At 37.8% G+C, this 17,771-nt stretch overlaps 1 protein-coding gene across 1 annotated transcript in view; it reads left to right on the forward strand.

The window, feature by feature from the left end:
* tox (thymocyte selection-associated high mobility group box) overlaps positions 1 to 17,771 on the forward strand; it is a 68,374-nt gene that overhangs the window by 30,588 nt on the left and 20,015 nt on the right. Inside the window, exons 2-4 of the mRNA XM_004573991.3 lie at positions 1,935 to 2,000; positions 5,774 to 5,875; positions 13,594 to 13,878. Of these exons, the coding sequence (XP_004574048.3) occupies positions 1,935 to 2,000; positions 5,774 to 5,875; positions 13,594 to 13,878 (453 nt within the window). The remainder of the gene's footprint in view (positions 1 to 1,934; positions 2,001 to 5,773; positions 5,876 to 13,593; positions 13,879 to 17,771) is intronic.

Below are 17,771 nucleotides of genomic sequence, written 5' to 3' on the forward strand. Positions count from 1 at the left end.
AACCGAGTCGTATGTGTGGACGGACAGTAACTGTGTGTATATGTAAGCATTTAAACACTGCAGAGAGTACAAGTAACAGTATTGTAGAAATTCATTTCACCGAAACAATAACGTGGCGCACAGTGTGACGCATGCACCAGTTTATTGTATTTCCAGACTTGCTTTCGGCACAATTTACAGTGCACGCTACTCTATTTTTTGTCAGACTTGAAATAGCCGAAATACCTTCACACTACGGAACTTCTATGGCTCTTCCGTTCGACAATCTCTCCGGCGTTGGAACCGTCATCTGTTTTCTCTTCGGTCACGCTCGGTTGATTTTTCTAGTCGGCACACTCATTTCCTCCATTACGCGCTGGCTCCATTACCCGCTGGCTGCTTCCCAAACAAACCCACGTGCGGCTTGGCACTTGTGCTGTATGTAACAAGTCACGCGACGTGACGCTGCAGCTGTGATTGGTTCGGCTCTGCGCTACTTAATTTAGAGGACAAGAGCGGCGAGGTCTATCGCGATAGCTTAATTTCTCTATCGAGTAAAAGTTATATCGCGATACATATCGTTATCGTTCTATCGCCCAGCTCTAATATTAAGTAATCTAAAGTATTCAGAATACGTTACTCTCATTGAGTAACGTATTCTGAATACGTTACAAAATACATTTTGGGGCACAATTAATGTAGCACCATCCACGTGCTATATTGCTAGTTGTTAAGTGTAGTTGCACGTTTAGAGCAGCTGAGCTATTTGTATGTAGCTCTGCACACAGGAAGAGAGAGGCACCATGGAGTTTATTACCCGCTTCCAACATGAAGACAAACTAATCTGTATATATAGCAGCAGGAGAACAGAAATCATATTTAACCTTATTTACATGGAACAGTGAATGACTGTTAACTTGCCGACTTAAGTGTTTAGATATCAAATGAACAGATGAAGCAGATAAACAAAATACAAGAGAAAATTTCATATAAATCATTATTTTGCATGTTGATAAAAAAAGGTTAACTGGAACAGTAGGCTAATAGAGACCATAGCAGTTAATGAATTTAGTTTTTTATCACATGAATAGACCTGCTGGGGGAGTCAACCTAGTCTATAAATACACTGCCAGAAACATGTATTTAATGAGCAATTATAATTATCTTCTTCACTATGAATGTCTTTGAACATTAAATGCAGTTAAAATGAAAAACAAATAGAATACTGAAATGTAAAAACCATCTTGTAGACTGTTTTTCTTCTAGTGGCTTGCCTGTGACATGCAGTGACATTAAAACCCTTTGTTCTTTACTGCTGTCTGTGATGTAGGACAAATAAAAGCTATTGTGAAAGAAAGGGCTTCACAGGAGGAAGTGTTGTGCAGATAAGAGAGAGAAATAAGGAAGTAAAAGGCCCTGCATACAAATAGGATGCTCTGTGTAAATATAATGTTTTATTCTCATAGTATATGAGTTGCCCTGATATAAAGTATAGAGTAATATTTCCTGTTGTGAAAGTTATGTAACGTGCTTTAACAAATGTCAGTCACACAGTGACTTAAAATGGCAGGATCAAAATTCTAGATTCAGCATATCAAATTTGCAAACAACAAATACTAATATCTGTCATTCTGAAAATGTCAAATTCTGAAATAATAGGGTTGTTTTATGGTGACTGGCAAAGACAGTCACTGTTAAATCACCTCATCTCTGCTTGTGTATGATGGACATGGACAGTAATAAAACAGAAGTGTGTTTACGGCCCTCTTACTCAGGCAGGTTGCAGGATTTTCAATGTCTGAAGAAGATGGCAAACAGATAGTTGACTGGCAGCCAGCCAGCAATCTGCTACCTCCATCTTTACTTATTGTGTCCTTGCCGGCTTTCCGTTATGTGTTTGCTGTGTTTGATTATGGTTTGTTGACATTGTTGCTCTTGCTTTTTGTTCTCTCCAGCTGGATGGGGACACCATGTTCCTGGGTATGCCAGAACCAGGCCTTGACTTCGCCTCAACCAATCAGGTGTGTGTTTATGAGACTGTGTGTGTGCGTTCATTTGTGTGTAGAGACAGAGTGTGCCCTGTGAAGTTGTTTGTTTGACTTTCTGCTTTCAAATCACACTGAGCTGTTCTCTAAATTCCTTTTAAAAGTATGTCAGCAGTAATGTTGGATGTTCCATATTTTATTGAATATGGTTACTAATGAGAAACCGTAATCAGAACGCATAGAGTGCATTTTGAGAAAGTTGCAGCTTCTCTGACGTGCAGCCAAATTATCTTGGGGATATCTTGCACCATGGATCAGTGTAACATGGTGACTTCATGGGATGAGTGTTCCCTTTTTTCTAAAATCATGCAGTGTGGTTGTCATTTATCCGGAGTAAACAAAGGCAGCAGGTGTGTGTGTACCGGTTTAGACATCGTTGTGGGGATCAAAAATTGGAAGTTTACTATACTTGTGGGGACCAACAGCCTTTATGGAGACCAAAATCCCGGTACACACAAGTTGGAAGGCATTTTTGAGACTATTTTGAGACTTTACTATGTGATCTTGGAAGGTTTTCTGACATTAATAGGAGGAGTGCGTGCATGTGTGCTCGTGTGTGTGTGTCACTGTTTGAATATACATAAGTTGGGTAGATTAGTTTACTAAGAGGGGGAAGTAGAGATTTAGGGATTAGTTTGAAAAACCAATGAGACAAAGCAAGTCGTATCACCTGTATTCAAAGTTGTTATAAGGGAACTCGTGATGCAGACTACTTTGTAAACAGCTGCACTTTACACAGCAGGGCATCACGGGAGAAGAGAAAAAGGCCTCATATATATATATATATATATATATATATATATATATATATGTATGTATGTATATATATATATATATATATATATATATATATATATATATATATATATATATATATATATATATATGTATATGTATGTATATATATATATATATATATATATGTATGTATGTATGTATGTGTGTGTGTATGTGTATGTGTATATATGTGTATGTGTATGTATATATATGTGTATGTGTATATATGTATGTATATATGTGTATATATATATGTGTATATATATGTATATATGTATATGTGTATATATATATGTATATGTGTATATATATATGCAGTTTTCTCACTACGCTCTCTTTGTAAATACCAACGGTATGTTTCTTTACGCCAAAACCCAAATTGCACTGGCACAGCACCCCTATAGAAAAATTATTTTAATCAACTAATTGTCACTGTCAATCAGAAGTATTTGCTGGTAATCTTAAATGTGGGAATAATTGTTTTTCTTTGTCTTCTGTGATACAAACTTCAAATCCTTGAGTTTTAGATTTGTGGGGGGAAAAAGCGCTATGAAGGGTCTGCTTTCATTTAAATTTCAACTTACCTGAAAATATGGTCATGAAAAATGGGAAAATTTCCACTAGAGAACAATTGTTCATTATATAAAGTGAGATCAACATCAGCTGTTACAAGATAACTTAGCAACAGCCCTAGAACAGTACACTGCACAGACTACACAGCAAGTGGGTGTTGCTGCTTTTGAAAGTACACTTCAAGCTCCTAAGGGAAGCCTAAGATGTGTGTTTGTTAGTGCAGAATTACCTCACCACCAAGCAAAGCCTATATTAATAAGATGCACTACTATAGATACATTATTCATAGAGTACAATATAGAGAATATTGTGCAGTAAAGAAATACATGATTTGATGTTTTATTCATAGTGTTTTGCCATAAGAAGATGGGGAGTTGTGTGTGTGGAATAAGAATTTATGGCTTTATTATTGAATCACCACTGCCTTTATAAAGGCAGGTTGTTGTGATGAATGGAACCAATTTCAGTCAAGTCTGACCCTCATCCTTGTCATTTTTGGAAATGTTAATGGAGTGGCAGTAATGTTAGTGTATTAATGCAGAAACAGGGAGAAAGACAGGTGAATCAGTGCTTTGGAAGGCATAAAAATAATACGTGTAGGTTTGCAGTCTAAAGGTATTGTGATTTTTTTTTTTTTTTTTCTACAGAAAATTCTACATGAAAGAATTGGTAATGTAAAGAATTGGTAACGGTAAAAAAAAGTAAAGGTGACTAATTGTTGAATTCATTTCACTGATTAGCCTATGAAATAAATTCATAGACTAATCAACTAGTATGGGTAAGACAAGACATCGATGCAGAAATATAATGCGTTGGCTTCCTGTTCCGCTTTACAAAATCACTGTAATGTGATGCCATCTAATTATGGACACTGCAGTGATGAGGAAAGCGAGGATGGTGTTTACCATCACATGCTTATATTTATTGTAGAAAACTTTAAATAATGTGAAAATTGACACTCTTCAAACATTAATTGGTCTGGAATCTCATGCCCATGGGAATTTTTTTTTGTACATCATTCATGCGTATACAAAACGTTTTTGTGTAAGAGAGTAGCTGTATAATGATTAGTAACTGCAACTTGATTTCTGAATTTAGAAATCTTCACATTACTGCTTTACAGACAAATGCACCCAGCACTGATTTAAGAGTTACATTCTGATTCCTACAGTAGTTAGTCTAACAGGAACAAAACACTCAGAAAACACGCACTGGTCAAACATTATCTGTTCTATCTTAATGTAGCTGCGAGCCATTTGAAGCTGTCTCAGTAACCAAATGGTATTTTAAATGCCTCTGACATGTGTGGAACTTTGTGCTCTCTATGACCTTTCACATGTACATTGTCTTCTTTTGATGCAGGTTAAAGTTCACATACATGCTGTTAATACTTCCACGCAGTGCAGCAGAATTTTATGAGAAGTCATCTGACCCTCTTTTCCATATTGCTGGTTTACAACATCATGGAACAGATGATTATATATATATCATCTGATAATGGTGCTAGGTGTTAAACCCCCCCCCCAAAACAAAACAAAACTCACTTTAAACCTCATGGTAGTGCTAGAGGAAAAGTCAGGGCATCAGCAAAGTCATGAAGATTCGTGGGCTGATACAGAATATCAAGCATAACAGCACAGAGGCAAATAAAAGGGTGGGAAAAACTAAACTGCTGAGTGAAGTAAATGTACCAGTATGATACAAGAAGTACAATTTATAGAAAAACTGACCTGCAAATCCAAGAGTATGGAGGATGTATTCGAGAAAAGATGGATTTATATCATGAAAATAACTTTCTTTACAGTATGTGATAATGTGAACATGTTTTTATCCAATAACAAATTAGTTTTTGGTCGGTGGTTGTTGTGTTAGCAGGAGAGTTTGAAATGTGAGTGCATAGAAATGAATCACAGCAGCACAGTGGTGTTAAAAAGAATGTGGTGATCGCCACAGTTACTCAAAGTGACTAGCCTGTTTGTAGCACTGTGTCACAATGATGTTTTTATGTGTTTGTCTCGGTCTCATTGCAGCTGTGCAGCACCGGGTAACCTTTTCTTATCGGGGATTAGCTGTGGAGGAAACAAACAAGCAATTTATTTACAGCTTCTCTTTCTCTCTTTCTGCTCCTTCTATCACCTCGGTATCATTGCAGCCCAACTTTCACATAAAGCAAAGCAATATTAGCCATTTATAAAGACAGAACTTTACTTGTGTTTTCCTCTGTATGAGTGAAAACTTGATCTCTCTCTCTCTCTCTCTCTCTCTCTCTCTCTCTGTCTCTGTGTGTGTCTCTTGCTTTCTCCTTGCTGCTTTTCATGACCTTTTGATTTGACCTCTGACCTCCCTCTGACCTCTGGGCCCATTTGAATTTGTATTTGTCTTTGTGATTCTTCCCACAGTTTCGTGTGCCACATCCCCCTCACCCTCTCAGCAAGGTGACACCACCCTCACAGCACTGGAGGAGAGACGCACACATGGCCGAAACACATCGCCTGCCCTGGGTGAATGTTCATACAGACACACACCTCTACATGCACAAAACCAAACACTTCCAGGTGTCCACAGAAAACTGTACCAAGTAAAAGCATTGACTGCAGATTATTTGGAATTTAGCATTTCACATCTGTAACGCTTGCGCAAAATCAGATGAGAATTTATGCAGCTGAAGTGTTGGTATCATTGCAGCACTATCTCTTTGTCAAAGCCTGCAATACCCAGAATTCAACTGGAGTTGCACATTATGCTTACAGCAACTAAGTTAGGTGGAAGGCATTTGCCCCAATTTCTAGTAAACTCACGCCCAGATTGAAGTCAGTTTGAATTTTTAGACTTCACTTGTACATGATATTTATTTTATTAAACGAACAGACTGACCAGAAATTGGTGAGTTCCCAAACTGTGACGCTTTGGCTTACACTAGCCAACCTTGTGGGAAAAGTCATTCTAATCATTTAAACCTTAATGCACACCTGATCTCTGGGATCAATATGTTTGCACCTACAGTTGTACATTGATGCTGCTTATTTTTATTTTCCATGTCTGATGGTGGTGCAGTTAAGTATGACTTAACAGCCTCTAATCATAGTATTAGTCAAAGGTCATTAATTGTGGTTAAACCATGCACTTTGTACGTTGTATTGTGCGTATTTTGACCTGGTTTAAGGAAAAATCAGCTTTTATTCATCATATGAGGTATATAGTCATAATATATATTTACTGATGCAGCAAGATATGGTTTAGTGAGTGCATCTGAGACAAAAACAACAAAAACAGTCTCTGTACATCTCGTATAATTTAGCTTTCATGTGCTTTCATGAAAATCTGAGCTGTGTATCATACAAAAGGTTTGATGTTTATTATTAGATAGCTTTAACCTTGACCTTTAGGTTTTGTCTGTTCAGTTTACACAACAAACACTATAATCAAAGAGTCTGACAGATTTGTTTTCTTGTCTTTTTTACCTTTGTTAGTTCATGGTTTTATTCATTTATTTATTTATTTATTACATTTTATTTTAAGATATCAGTTTGTTTCCAGTAAAACTCGTCAACATATCTTCATGCAACATTTCTCTTCAGTCTGTGTTTTGCAGTGTGGGAAATCATGATGTATCAGTGAATTACAAATTTAATATGTCAGTGGAAGATATGTCGGGGCACCAAGTCTTCCAAAATCTAAAAAACACTTTTGTTTCGATGTTCTTTGCTTTGTCTGTTTCTCTTTCTCTTAAACAAGCTCCCACGTTTTATCAGGAAGACAACTGACTGAGAAATTCAGCATTCATAAAACCATACTGTAGCTTCTGTGTGAGTGTGTTTACATCCAGCTCTCAGAGGATACAGTCAGTGTATGTGTATCTCTTCAGTTTACTCTGCACAATCAATTTAAACATCATCTTTCTACAAGCACTATTTTTTTTTATGAAGACACAGGAAAGAATCACAGCACAGTGGAATCATTTTCTGTAAATCCCCACCCACGTACACCAGGGCTTTATGCATCGCACACTGCTGTATAGCTGCTGTAACAGCTGGCCACTAGTGGACATTAAAAAACTCTAATTACCACCCCACCATGTGTCAGTAGAATTTTAATTCTATGATTTTTGGCCTTCAGTGATAATGAATAAGGGATAAAATTAGATTTTCATTTTAAACCTGGTGCACTTTCACCTCTATCTAAAAGCCCAAATTCACTCACTGTTTGTCTCCGGATCATCAAGGGTCTTGTCTGGTCCAGTTTTGGCTGTATGTGTTTGAGGTGTTGGTTGGCTGTTGACCGACTATCTGTGTGACTACTGTGCATGTATGCAAGGGCAACAGGTAATCCACCATGGCCCTAATCACCCCACTCTAGAGACTGTAGGCCACCAAAGACTTGCAGGAAGCAACTGCTCCAGCTGCATAATTGGCTTTACAGTGAAACAGCCATTAATCGGAGTCTGATTTCTTATGAGACCTTGATATATGACCTTGTGTCCCCCACCACCTTCACCTTCTATTTCTACCATTTATTTGTTTTTCATGTTAATTAGGCTACATTTAAAGTTCAAGGCAATCAACTGTTAAAAGGCACATTTTGTAAAGTTCATTAACGACATGATTGTTAAGTAAATGAATAACTGTAGTAAAATAATCATGATTATATTTTTATTTTGCTATAATCCATCAGTCCTAGAACAGGTCTTATGAAGGATAAATCCCGTTTTTAAAACTTTTGGTTCAAACTATCATCAAAGGACAGAGACAACACTGAGTGTCTACAGTCGTCTGTAAAACATAGTTGTGGTTTGGGGCTTCATTCCAGCGAGTGCTTTTGCAGATCTTGTCAATATTGATGAAATAATGATTGCATGTACCATCAGATTTGGATGCACCATGGAATACAATCTGGAAAGTGTCTGATTGACAACAACTTCATTTTTCAGCAGGACAATGATCTGAAAAAACACACAGCCAATGGAATAAAAGCGTACCTGGATAGATTACCATCAGTTAAGAACTGACATCCCCTGGAACCAGACCTTAACATTATTGATATAACATGTATAACATTATCTTGACGGAGAACAGAACAGCCAAAGAAGAGCTTTTGGAAAGAAAGCTTGCCTAAGATCAGAATCTGTGCTGAAGAATAAAAGTGGTCATACTGAATATTGACTTTTAAGCAACTCACAGTATTGTAAATTTAAGAAATTTCTAACTGAATGCCCATTGGATACTTCACAAATCAGCAACCTGTCTGCAGCAGATGTATTTGATAACCTCCTTCTGTAAATGCTGGCAACATATTACTCACAATCATATGTGCTTTTTTTTAATTTTATGAAATCGACATGGAGTTGTGAGACATGCATTTGTAACACGAACACTACATGTGGGAAAGGACTTAATCCTGACTACATTAGTCTTTCTAGGAGCTCCCATTGCACAAGGAACAGTCTATTGTACTACCAACATGAATGGAAGAGAGAAGGAGAAGAATAATTTATGCAGAAGTTGAAGGAATGACAGAGTTGGAGAGGGAGGGAGAGAGGCAGACAGACAAGCAGTATAATTTATGCACAGCTCAGAGCTCAACAGTGTAACAGTGATCCAAGAAAACGGACCATTCGGCTTGATGGTTGCCCGATAAACCCAATACGCTTGTAGGGCTATGTAGTTGGTCACACAGGTTTTAGTAAAATTACTGCACTAGATCAAGTTTTACTTAATGGTTTGGTATGTAAAGTTTTGTTTTATTTTAATGTAGAAGTGTCACGTACTCTCGCAACTTTAACAACATTCTTGCAAGATTTAGCTATTTTTCCCTTGTGGGTTATTTTTAAAAAGAAATCACCTCACAAAAGTCCACAGACAGCATAGGCAAGAACTGCTTTCAGAAATCGAGACACACCTTAGTCAGGTGAGACTGATGATAAAATGATAACATAATGCCTCCCGAAACTGTTATAGTTGTGCCATTTATAATTAAGCTATAGTTGAACTGCACTTGACCACACATGCACTGTAAACAATAAAATGGGTGTGGGGCTGATCACAGACAAGATGTGGGAAATGTACTATTTGTGAAATGTTGTTAAAACATAGAATATAATGATATTCATCGTAAGCAGAGTGTAAGCTGTGGAGAACCATGAATAGTTTGAAAAGTTGCAGAGAAACAGATGGATGAGTACAACAGTGAAAATGAGTGGTACATTTCTTTAATTAGATGCTAAAGTTACATGTTGGTTGTTGATCCTCTTTAACAATAATTAAAGGCTAACATTTCAGATTAAATTACTAAGTCACAGAACATTAACAGTGCAGTTGATTTGCATTATGTGAGGTACTGTATCCTGTTATATGTCATTACTGATCTTTCATTTATTCAGTTATTTATCATTTATTTTCATTTTCACATTTCCCTAAATTATCTTCCAATTGTCTCTCGTCTATAGAGCCCGATTATTTTCATTTTGGCTTCACAGATTTACTGTTTCTGACCAGATTTTGGTCAATTAAAACATTGTTGTCCATAATTTTATTTAATGAAATAGCTTGGTAACATTTCAGTATGGCTAGCGACTGTGTTTGTTGTTTTAGTACAGTTTACTGAAAACTGAATTGCATTTATTTTGGGACTATTCAGAGTTGTGCTCTAGATTGTATTTACAGCAACAGGACAGAGCCAAAATAAGTATCAGAGAATAAATGGCGTCTCTATTCAATCATGCAAATCTTCAATCCATATTCAACATTTTGATGCTCCTTTAAAGTGCAATTCCCCTTTGGGATTAATAAAACACTCTTTCTATATGCAGCATTTATCTATTTCGCTTCCACCGTATGACACATTGCTTGACTTAATTGCTTTTGCACTGTTTAGAATGTGCAAAAGCATCTTAAAATATGCCCCTGGCACCTCAAACTTTGCTACTCGTGTAAGAAGTTGATAAGTACTCAGGCTGTGAAGTTATGAAAAGACACAGTCAAGACAGCGTTGGTAATGCCAGTGCTGGTGCTACCTCGTAGCCCTTCTAAGCTGATACTGGGATTACATGACACACCCATAAAGACTTATTTAACAAACCTGTTTTGTAGATTGACTGTTGAATTGCAGCCAAATCAAAGTAGTTTTAAATTTGCCTAAAACTGAAAGATGTGAGAGGGAGCGATGCATATCTGCTGTGTTCTGTGACCCAGTGCAGCAGTTTGACTCACTGATGTGAGTTAGCTTTTGTTAGTCTGCACAACAAGCTTCATGGCATATAATATCAGTTGTTGGTTATTAATAAAATATAGAGAACATGAGCACAAAATGAAGGGAAATGAAAGTATTTTTTTCAATATGTTGATCATTTTGTTTTATTTTTATATCTTGTTTCCTAAATATTAAATTGAAGCGGAAACTTATAAGTGGAACCGTGTTTTAGCACGGTGGCAGTGAGTTCCACAGTGAACCTATACTGTATAACTCATCGTTTAGTTCACAAGTCATGCAACTTGTAACTCAACACTGCATGGGGTTTGAGATAGAGCAGAAAAGAGTGAGAGATGAAATGGAAATTGAGGATGAGATTAGGAGAGAGAGCAAAAGAGGGGTGGAAGGAGAGGGATGGTGAGAGATGAAGAGCAAAAAAGTAAGAGATGGAGAGACTGGTGTGGCTAGCCAAGCAGAAAAGACTGTCAGTCTCTATAAAAGATCTCCTCTGTCAGATTAGTATGAGAGGGCTTCTCTAACACTGCCTCTCTCCCTCTCTTTATCTCTCACTCCTCTTGCATGATTCTCTCACTCATTTCCCTCTTCATGTCTCCCTCTCATGTGTCTTTGCTCTCAGCATAATTTGTTATGATATGGGGACTGCTCCTGTTTTTGTTTTGTTTTTTGGTATGTCAGATTAGCACCTTTGTATTTTTTACACACAAAAACCTGCCTGTGTCTATTCTCTCAGGCAAAATGGGCTTGTACATATAAATTACTGTATTGTTGTGTCACTGAATGAGCAAGTATTTGTTCACGAGGCTTTTCTTTCAAGACGGGGAATATCATTAGCGATAATTAGTCTATGATACAAGCTGTGGCTGACGAAGACAGACTGCATGACACAATACGGAGCTGTAGACTGGAGTCTGAGGAAACAATGGTGTGTAGTTTTTCCACTCGCAGTCATTTAATAACTCTGACAGTAATGTTTTATGACTCTTGTACTCCTATAGACCTCTATGCAATTATTATTGATTTTCTTTAAGTTGTGCACTCTGCTAAAAGCAACATAGCCCAGTCACTTCAAGTTTTAAGTGTTGCCCATCATGTTATGTCAGCTACTCCACACCTGACTTTAACATCCATAACATTTCAGAAAGCTCATAGCAATGTTTGTTTGTTTAATAAGATAATATTAAGAAGCACTAAAACCATGAATTTCAGCATTTCTAGTAAATCAGCTGATCTCAGCACCAGCCCACAATAGCTGATGGTTTAGTTTATACCCTCCAGCGATCATATCCCGTATTTGCAAGCCACATGGATGCCCACATCTGTTCAAAGTACAGTGTAGATTCAACACTCTAAGGAAACAACGATGGATGGTTGGACTTTTTCCAACACCAATGAAGTGCCCATGAGGCAACAGCAATGTACATTGGCTTAATAAAATTAGAAGTCTAGTTGGCATTAACCTTCCTGCCTTCTTGGGACCTTTTTGTGCCACTGCTATGTGTTAAATGGCTGCCATTTCCACTGTGTTCAGTGGAATATAACCAAACTTGCCACAGGATAGTTTTTACCTGTCAATGTTAATATTCCAGTGTGAATTCCTTAAATCAGCCTAAAATGGCTGAGCAGCAGAAATCCCCACACCCATCACCCTGGGGACCATTTTCTGCCCATTGACTTCCATTATAAACGCTATTTTTCAACCCCAAATTATCATCATATGATTTTATTTTTTCTTCTTTTCTTGGATGTCAGTGAAGACTCAGGGCCTTGAAGTTTTAATTTTTAAATTGCAAAAAAAATGCAAAAAAAATAATGGCAGGTCAAAATGTATGTTGGTGCCAATCTTTGGTCCATCTAAAGGCCTACTTATAATGACAATCACATATTACTTCAACTGGTTTTTTGTGGAAATATTTAGTTTCGTTTTTTGGTTTTTGGGGCTTATAACACAGGGCGCTCATGTAATAACACTGGGATTTGAAGGGTTAAAACAACGAAAATATAATTAAAACTTTACATGAATATTTCAGGGAGAAGTAGTTTTACAAGGTTGGCTAATTTAAAGTGGAATAAAATTTGGATATATGGTCTTTTTATGGCGTGGCTGAGAATGGTCCCTAGGGTGATGGGTGTGAGTTTTTTAAAGGATGGCAGGAGGGTTAAATAAATGCCTACTTCCCATCACCCCAGCCTCTGAGCCTGGTTCTGTCAGAGGCTGATTCCTATTAAAAGTAATAATAATAATAATAATGGGTTGCATTTATACAGCGCTTTTCGAGACCCCCAAAGCGCTTTACAATTCCACTATTCATTCACACACTGGTGAAGGCAAGCTACAGTTGTAGCCACAGCTGCCCTGGGGCAGACTGACAGAAGCGAGGCTGCCATATCGCGCCATCGGCCCCTCTGGCCAACATCAGTAGGCGGCAGGTGAAGTGTCTTGCCCATGGACACAACGACTGAGACTGTCCGAGCCGGGGGTTTGAACCGGCAACCTTCCGATTACAAGACGAACTACCAACTCTTGAGCCGCGATCGGAAAAAGTGAGGTTTTCCTTCCTGCTGATGCCAATAGCTTTTTCGTAGGGGGGCTTCTTGCCCCCTACGAGCAAAGGGGCAGGACGCTTGTTAGTTCAGGTCAGCCATGAAGTCAAAATCTGATATCATACCAGCAGTCATGAGCTGATGGTGATTTAGCTTTTACACATGTAAGATGTGCTGTTTAAGCTACTTTACCCTGCCCAATGTTACTGCATACATGCAAGCTTCTTTGCAACCCACCTCCACTGCAGCTTCTATTTTGATGCAATCTTTGTCATGTCTGTTGTCACGGATACCTGCTCTGTTCTGTGCTGGGATCTTGCAGCTGCTCTTTCCGTCTCGTACTTTCCATGTGTGACAGAACAAGGAATCCCTGAGCAGAACCATGTTGCTAATGATGACTCAATATTTTATTGAATACAGTGACCCTGACTAAACTGTATTTGTTTATTTTCATTGTCCTGTCTGTCTTTAGTCATACCCAGTCAGTGGTTTGGGCGATGATGATTTCAACATTCCACCCATCACTCCTCCTACCCTGCCAGATCACATGGTACCCCCTCACCTCCCCCACAACTCCCCGTCTGGACCGTATCACTCTCTGGACCCTCCCTCCAATTCAGCTCCACACCACCCCTACCAGTTGCAGGGCATGGATTTGCCCAGCATGCCTGGTAACCAGGATGGGGCCACTATGTTGAGCCAAGATGGAAGCACATTCAGCCGGGATGGTGGCCCAATGACTAGCACTCTGTCTGTGGTAAGTGGTTCCAAATAAGTCACTGTGTATACACCTGGCATTTATGCTTTACTAGTAGGGAAATACAATTTCAAAGATGGATTCACGAATATAAATACCAGAGTAGCTTTACATGATTCATTTCAAAATCGCCCCTTTACATTTGACGCGAGACCTTGGTGCAGGCACTTTAAGCCAGTTTTGTTCTAATTGGTGTCTACTCACAAACACAAGGTTTGTATGGCTCTTCTTGTGGTTTGTACACACAAGTTCAGATGGAATCAAAAAATGCAGACCTACGCAAAATGAGTCTGAGTAGACTTTTTTTTTCTTTTTCTTTTTTTGGCTGAAGTCTGAGTTCTGTGACTTTACACTGAGGGTTCTGCACACACAAAGCAGGGAGTCAATGTTAAAGGAAAGTCACAATTTGCTGTAACATTGGCCTTAGTACGATGATAGGAACCTATTTGAATTAAAGAATTTAGTGTTTGTTTTTTACTCTTTCCAATTTTATGTCCTTGTGTAGTGTATTTAAGTTATTTTTCAATTCAATTACATTTTTGTAGATTTTTATTTTTTTCTCTCTGATACAAAATCTTTTTTTTCTTTTGACATGTTAGATGGTATTTTACTGTAAAACATATAATCCTCAGCATGGATACAACAGTTCCCTTGTTAGTTGTTATGTATTTACCTTGGAAAAACTGACTGAACTTTTGTTCCAACAACATCTCACATTAAAAGTGAGGTACACACTACATTTGCCCTAGATGAACAGTCATCATCTCGTTCCACTTACCATCAAATCATGCTTGATTAAAAGCATAAACATAATTCACATGATTAAAATCAATTAAATGATAAGAAAATGGATTTTGGATATTTAAATTTTATGTTACTATATATGTGTGTGTGTGTGTGTGTGTGTGTGTGTGTGTAATGTGCTGAAAATGTTTAAAAAGCACACAATGAGGTCACATTACCATGTTTGATGTTGAAAAGTATATGCACACACTCAGATGTAGATTCTCTTTTCATTCACGTATAGTTCGATACCGGGTTTGACAGCACTTAATGAACAAAATATGTTGTGTGGGTGACTAAATTCGGTAATGTGCGGTTGATTGGGTTGGGTGATCAGAGTTTACAGGAACACGACGCATACGGCAGCCACAATCTGAACTGCTGTTTGTGTGACAATGTGAAACTTGAAATCCACTGCCAAGCTTTTCTTTATTTATTGTGTTAGTCAAGATAAACTTGTTGTGACAAATGTGTTTCCATGGATGATCTCAGAGGCATTTGTTGATATTTTTAAGTCTTTAAATCAGTTTTGGTTTTTGTATTTAGCCATATTTTGGTCATTCACATGTACATTTAGATGGAGGAGATTTGACCATCGCAATAAAGGGTTTTGCATTTATTTCCCTCTAAAAACCTCTTTAATAATCTAACTACATACCCTTCATACACGGAGTTGTTGCCAAGTCCTAAATATCAGCATCTGTGGATGTTCTTTTCTGGGCTAAATATGTCTGGTCTTCAATGGCTTATAATTAGCCTAAAAAATAATCATCGTAAACTCAGCTGCGTTAGGCCTAAATGTAGCCCAAGATCAGTGTGTGTATTTTTATAGCCCTATTACAACGATGAAATCATATCCCACTCAAGAAAAACAATGACATACTGGAAAGAAAATTTACTCTTTAGGTTTTGAAAAGACTTGCACACAGAGACACGTATGACTACAAACTCAAAAAGCAATTTTCCATTTACTAGAAGTCAAAATGTGTAAATAGTTTAGTTAACTGGACTAAAATTGGATTAACAACAAGTTTAGTAAAGCATTAAGTATAGACATTTCAGTATAATATTAATGATTCCTTAAACAGATGCCACAGTGGTGCGGTGGTTTGCACTGTTGTCTTATACCAAAAGGGTCCAAGGGTTCAAATCCACTGGCAAGATGGGGCCTTTCTGTGTGGAATCTATGCGTGTGTGTGGGTTCTCTCTGGGTCCTGTATGTTAGGTTAACTGGTAGACTGGCTGTAGGGGCGAATAGCTCTCTCTCTCTTTGTGTTAGCACTGCCACAGACTGGTGCCCTGACTCTCAACCTGTAACAGTTGGGATTGGCTCCAGCCCCAACACAACCCTAAATCGGATAAGTGGAAGAAGATGGATGGAAATCTATAAACAAAAACACATGATTGCAAAATTATCTTTTCAATTAGGTACAAAAAGTACAAATGTACTTATTTCAAGGAAATGGAGACTCCAAGAGAGTGAAACTGACAGCTTTATATGTTTTTAACTGTACTCTTTAATGGTTTAACTGTGTGAAAGAGGATATTGCCCAGGGCAGTGTTATTTGAAGGCCAATCATGGCAGCTGGTTGATCTGACATTTTCTTCTTATGTTCAATCTTCGTTTCACAGTAAAGTGAAACTCTTGCTTTTAGCGGTGACATTCACATGTGGCTCACTGTGTGATACAGTAAAGAAATGAAAGCCAGACTCGAGACTCATAGTTATTTGAACTGTCAAAAAAAAAAGGGTTGTTCAGAGGAAACAGTATCAGTACTTGTCAGTCTCAGTAATAAAGATTGCTCCAGTGTTTGTTAAGAATGAAACTTTCTCATCTCCCACTCTTGATCTTTCAGCCTTTTTGTCTCTTGTCTCCATATGAAGTGTACCTGCTGTAATATTAAGTATCATTTTGAAAAAACACAGAAAGCTGTCAGCTTTGACTTTAGGTGAATAGACTGTTGTAAATAACTTTTAAATATATTCAGTTTTTTTTTAGATTCAGACTCTTTGATTGTGATTAACCTGCTTGTTAAATGCGGAACAATACAGATAATTATTTTAATGGGCTGAAGGGAATAAAGGTAAGCTCTTATTTCTCAGTCGCTGTCTGTCTCAGTTTCTCTCTTCTCTGTACCTCAGTTTTATATTTTCATGCTAACATACATTTATTGCCAGTCCATGAATTATGGTTGCCTAGCAACCGTGCCTGGCTCAGCCTAATGTTGGGAGGGTGGTAGCAAGAAGGTGTGTGTGTGTGCGTGTGAGTGTGTGTGTGTGTGTGCGTGTGAGTGTGTGTGTGTGTGTGTGTGTGAGAGATTCCTAGGACGGGCAGGACTACTCAGATGCAGTTAACATTCAGATGTGGATGGCTCTGTTTTTATGTTTGGCTGCAGTCTGATTGGAAGTTGTTGCTCTGAATGGTGATTTTGGTGGAACTTGGTTCCAACTCATTCTGTGATATTTATCTTTACGAAACAGCATTTTTCCTTTTGTCTATTGTATAGTGAAGGAACAAGCTGTGAACTCAAATGTATGAACGCAGGAATGAGCACCACTCTGCAGAAATGTGTCGCCCCAAAATTGGGCATTATGAATAAATACAAACAAATCATAAATGATAATACAGATTGCATGATGACATTTACAAGTTTACAAACCCTCTAGTATTTCGAGTTCATTGTGGAGCGCTTCGTACATCTGCTTTATGCGGTGTTGGGAAGTACTATGATATATTTTCCTGAACACCTGTCGCCTGAACAGATATTTCCATCTCAGCTTTTTAATTGGAAATCCAGAAGATGTGCTGCCATCCATATTATTATACACATTTCATATGATGTGGTGCAATGTAATTATTGCTTATCCTAATATTTCAGTTGCAGACACGCAGCAAGATTTCTAAATTTAAAATCTGTTAGACACAACTTACAACTGCTCAGTTGTAAGTCACTGTTCTAATTGAAGCTGCAGCAATTAGTTGATTAATCGATTATAGCTGATGGATGTGTGAAAATTGTTTGTGCAAAAAGGAAAAATATTTGATGACTTAAGTCTTAAAGATGAGAGTTAGTTGTTCTTCTTCTGGTCTTTCATTTTGGTAACAAGTG

Source organism: Maylandia zebra, linkage group LG18 (genome assembly GCF_041146795.1).
Source record: "Maylandia zebra isolate NMK-2024a linkage group LG18, Mzebra_GT3a, whole genome shotgun sequence".
NCBI classification, from domain to species: Eukaryota; Metazoa; Chordata; class Actinopteri; order Cichliformes; family Cichlidae; genus Maylandia; species Maylandia zebra.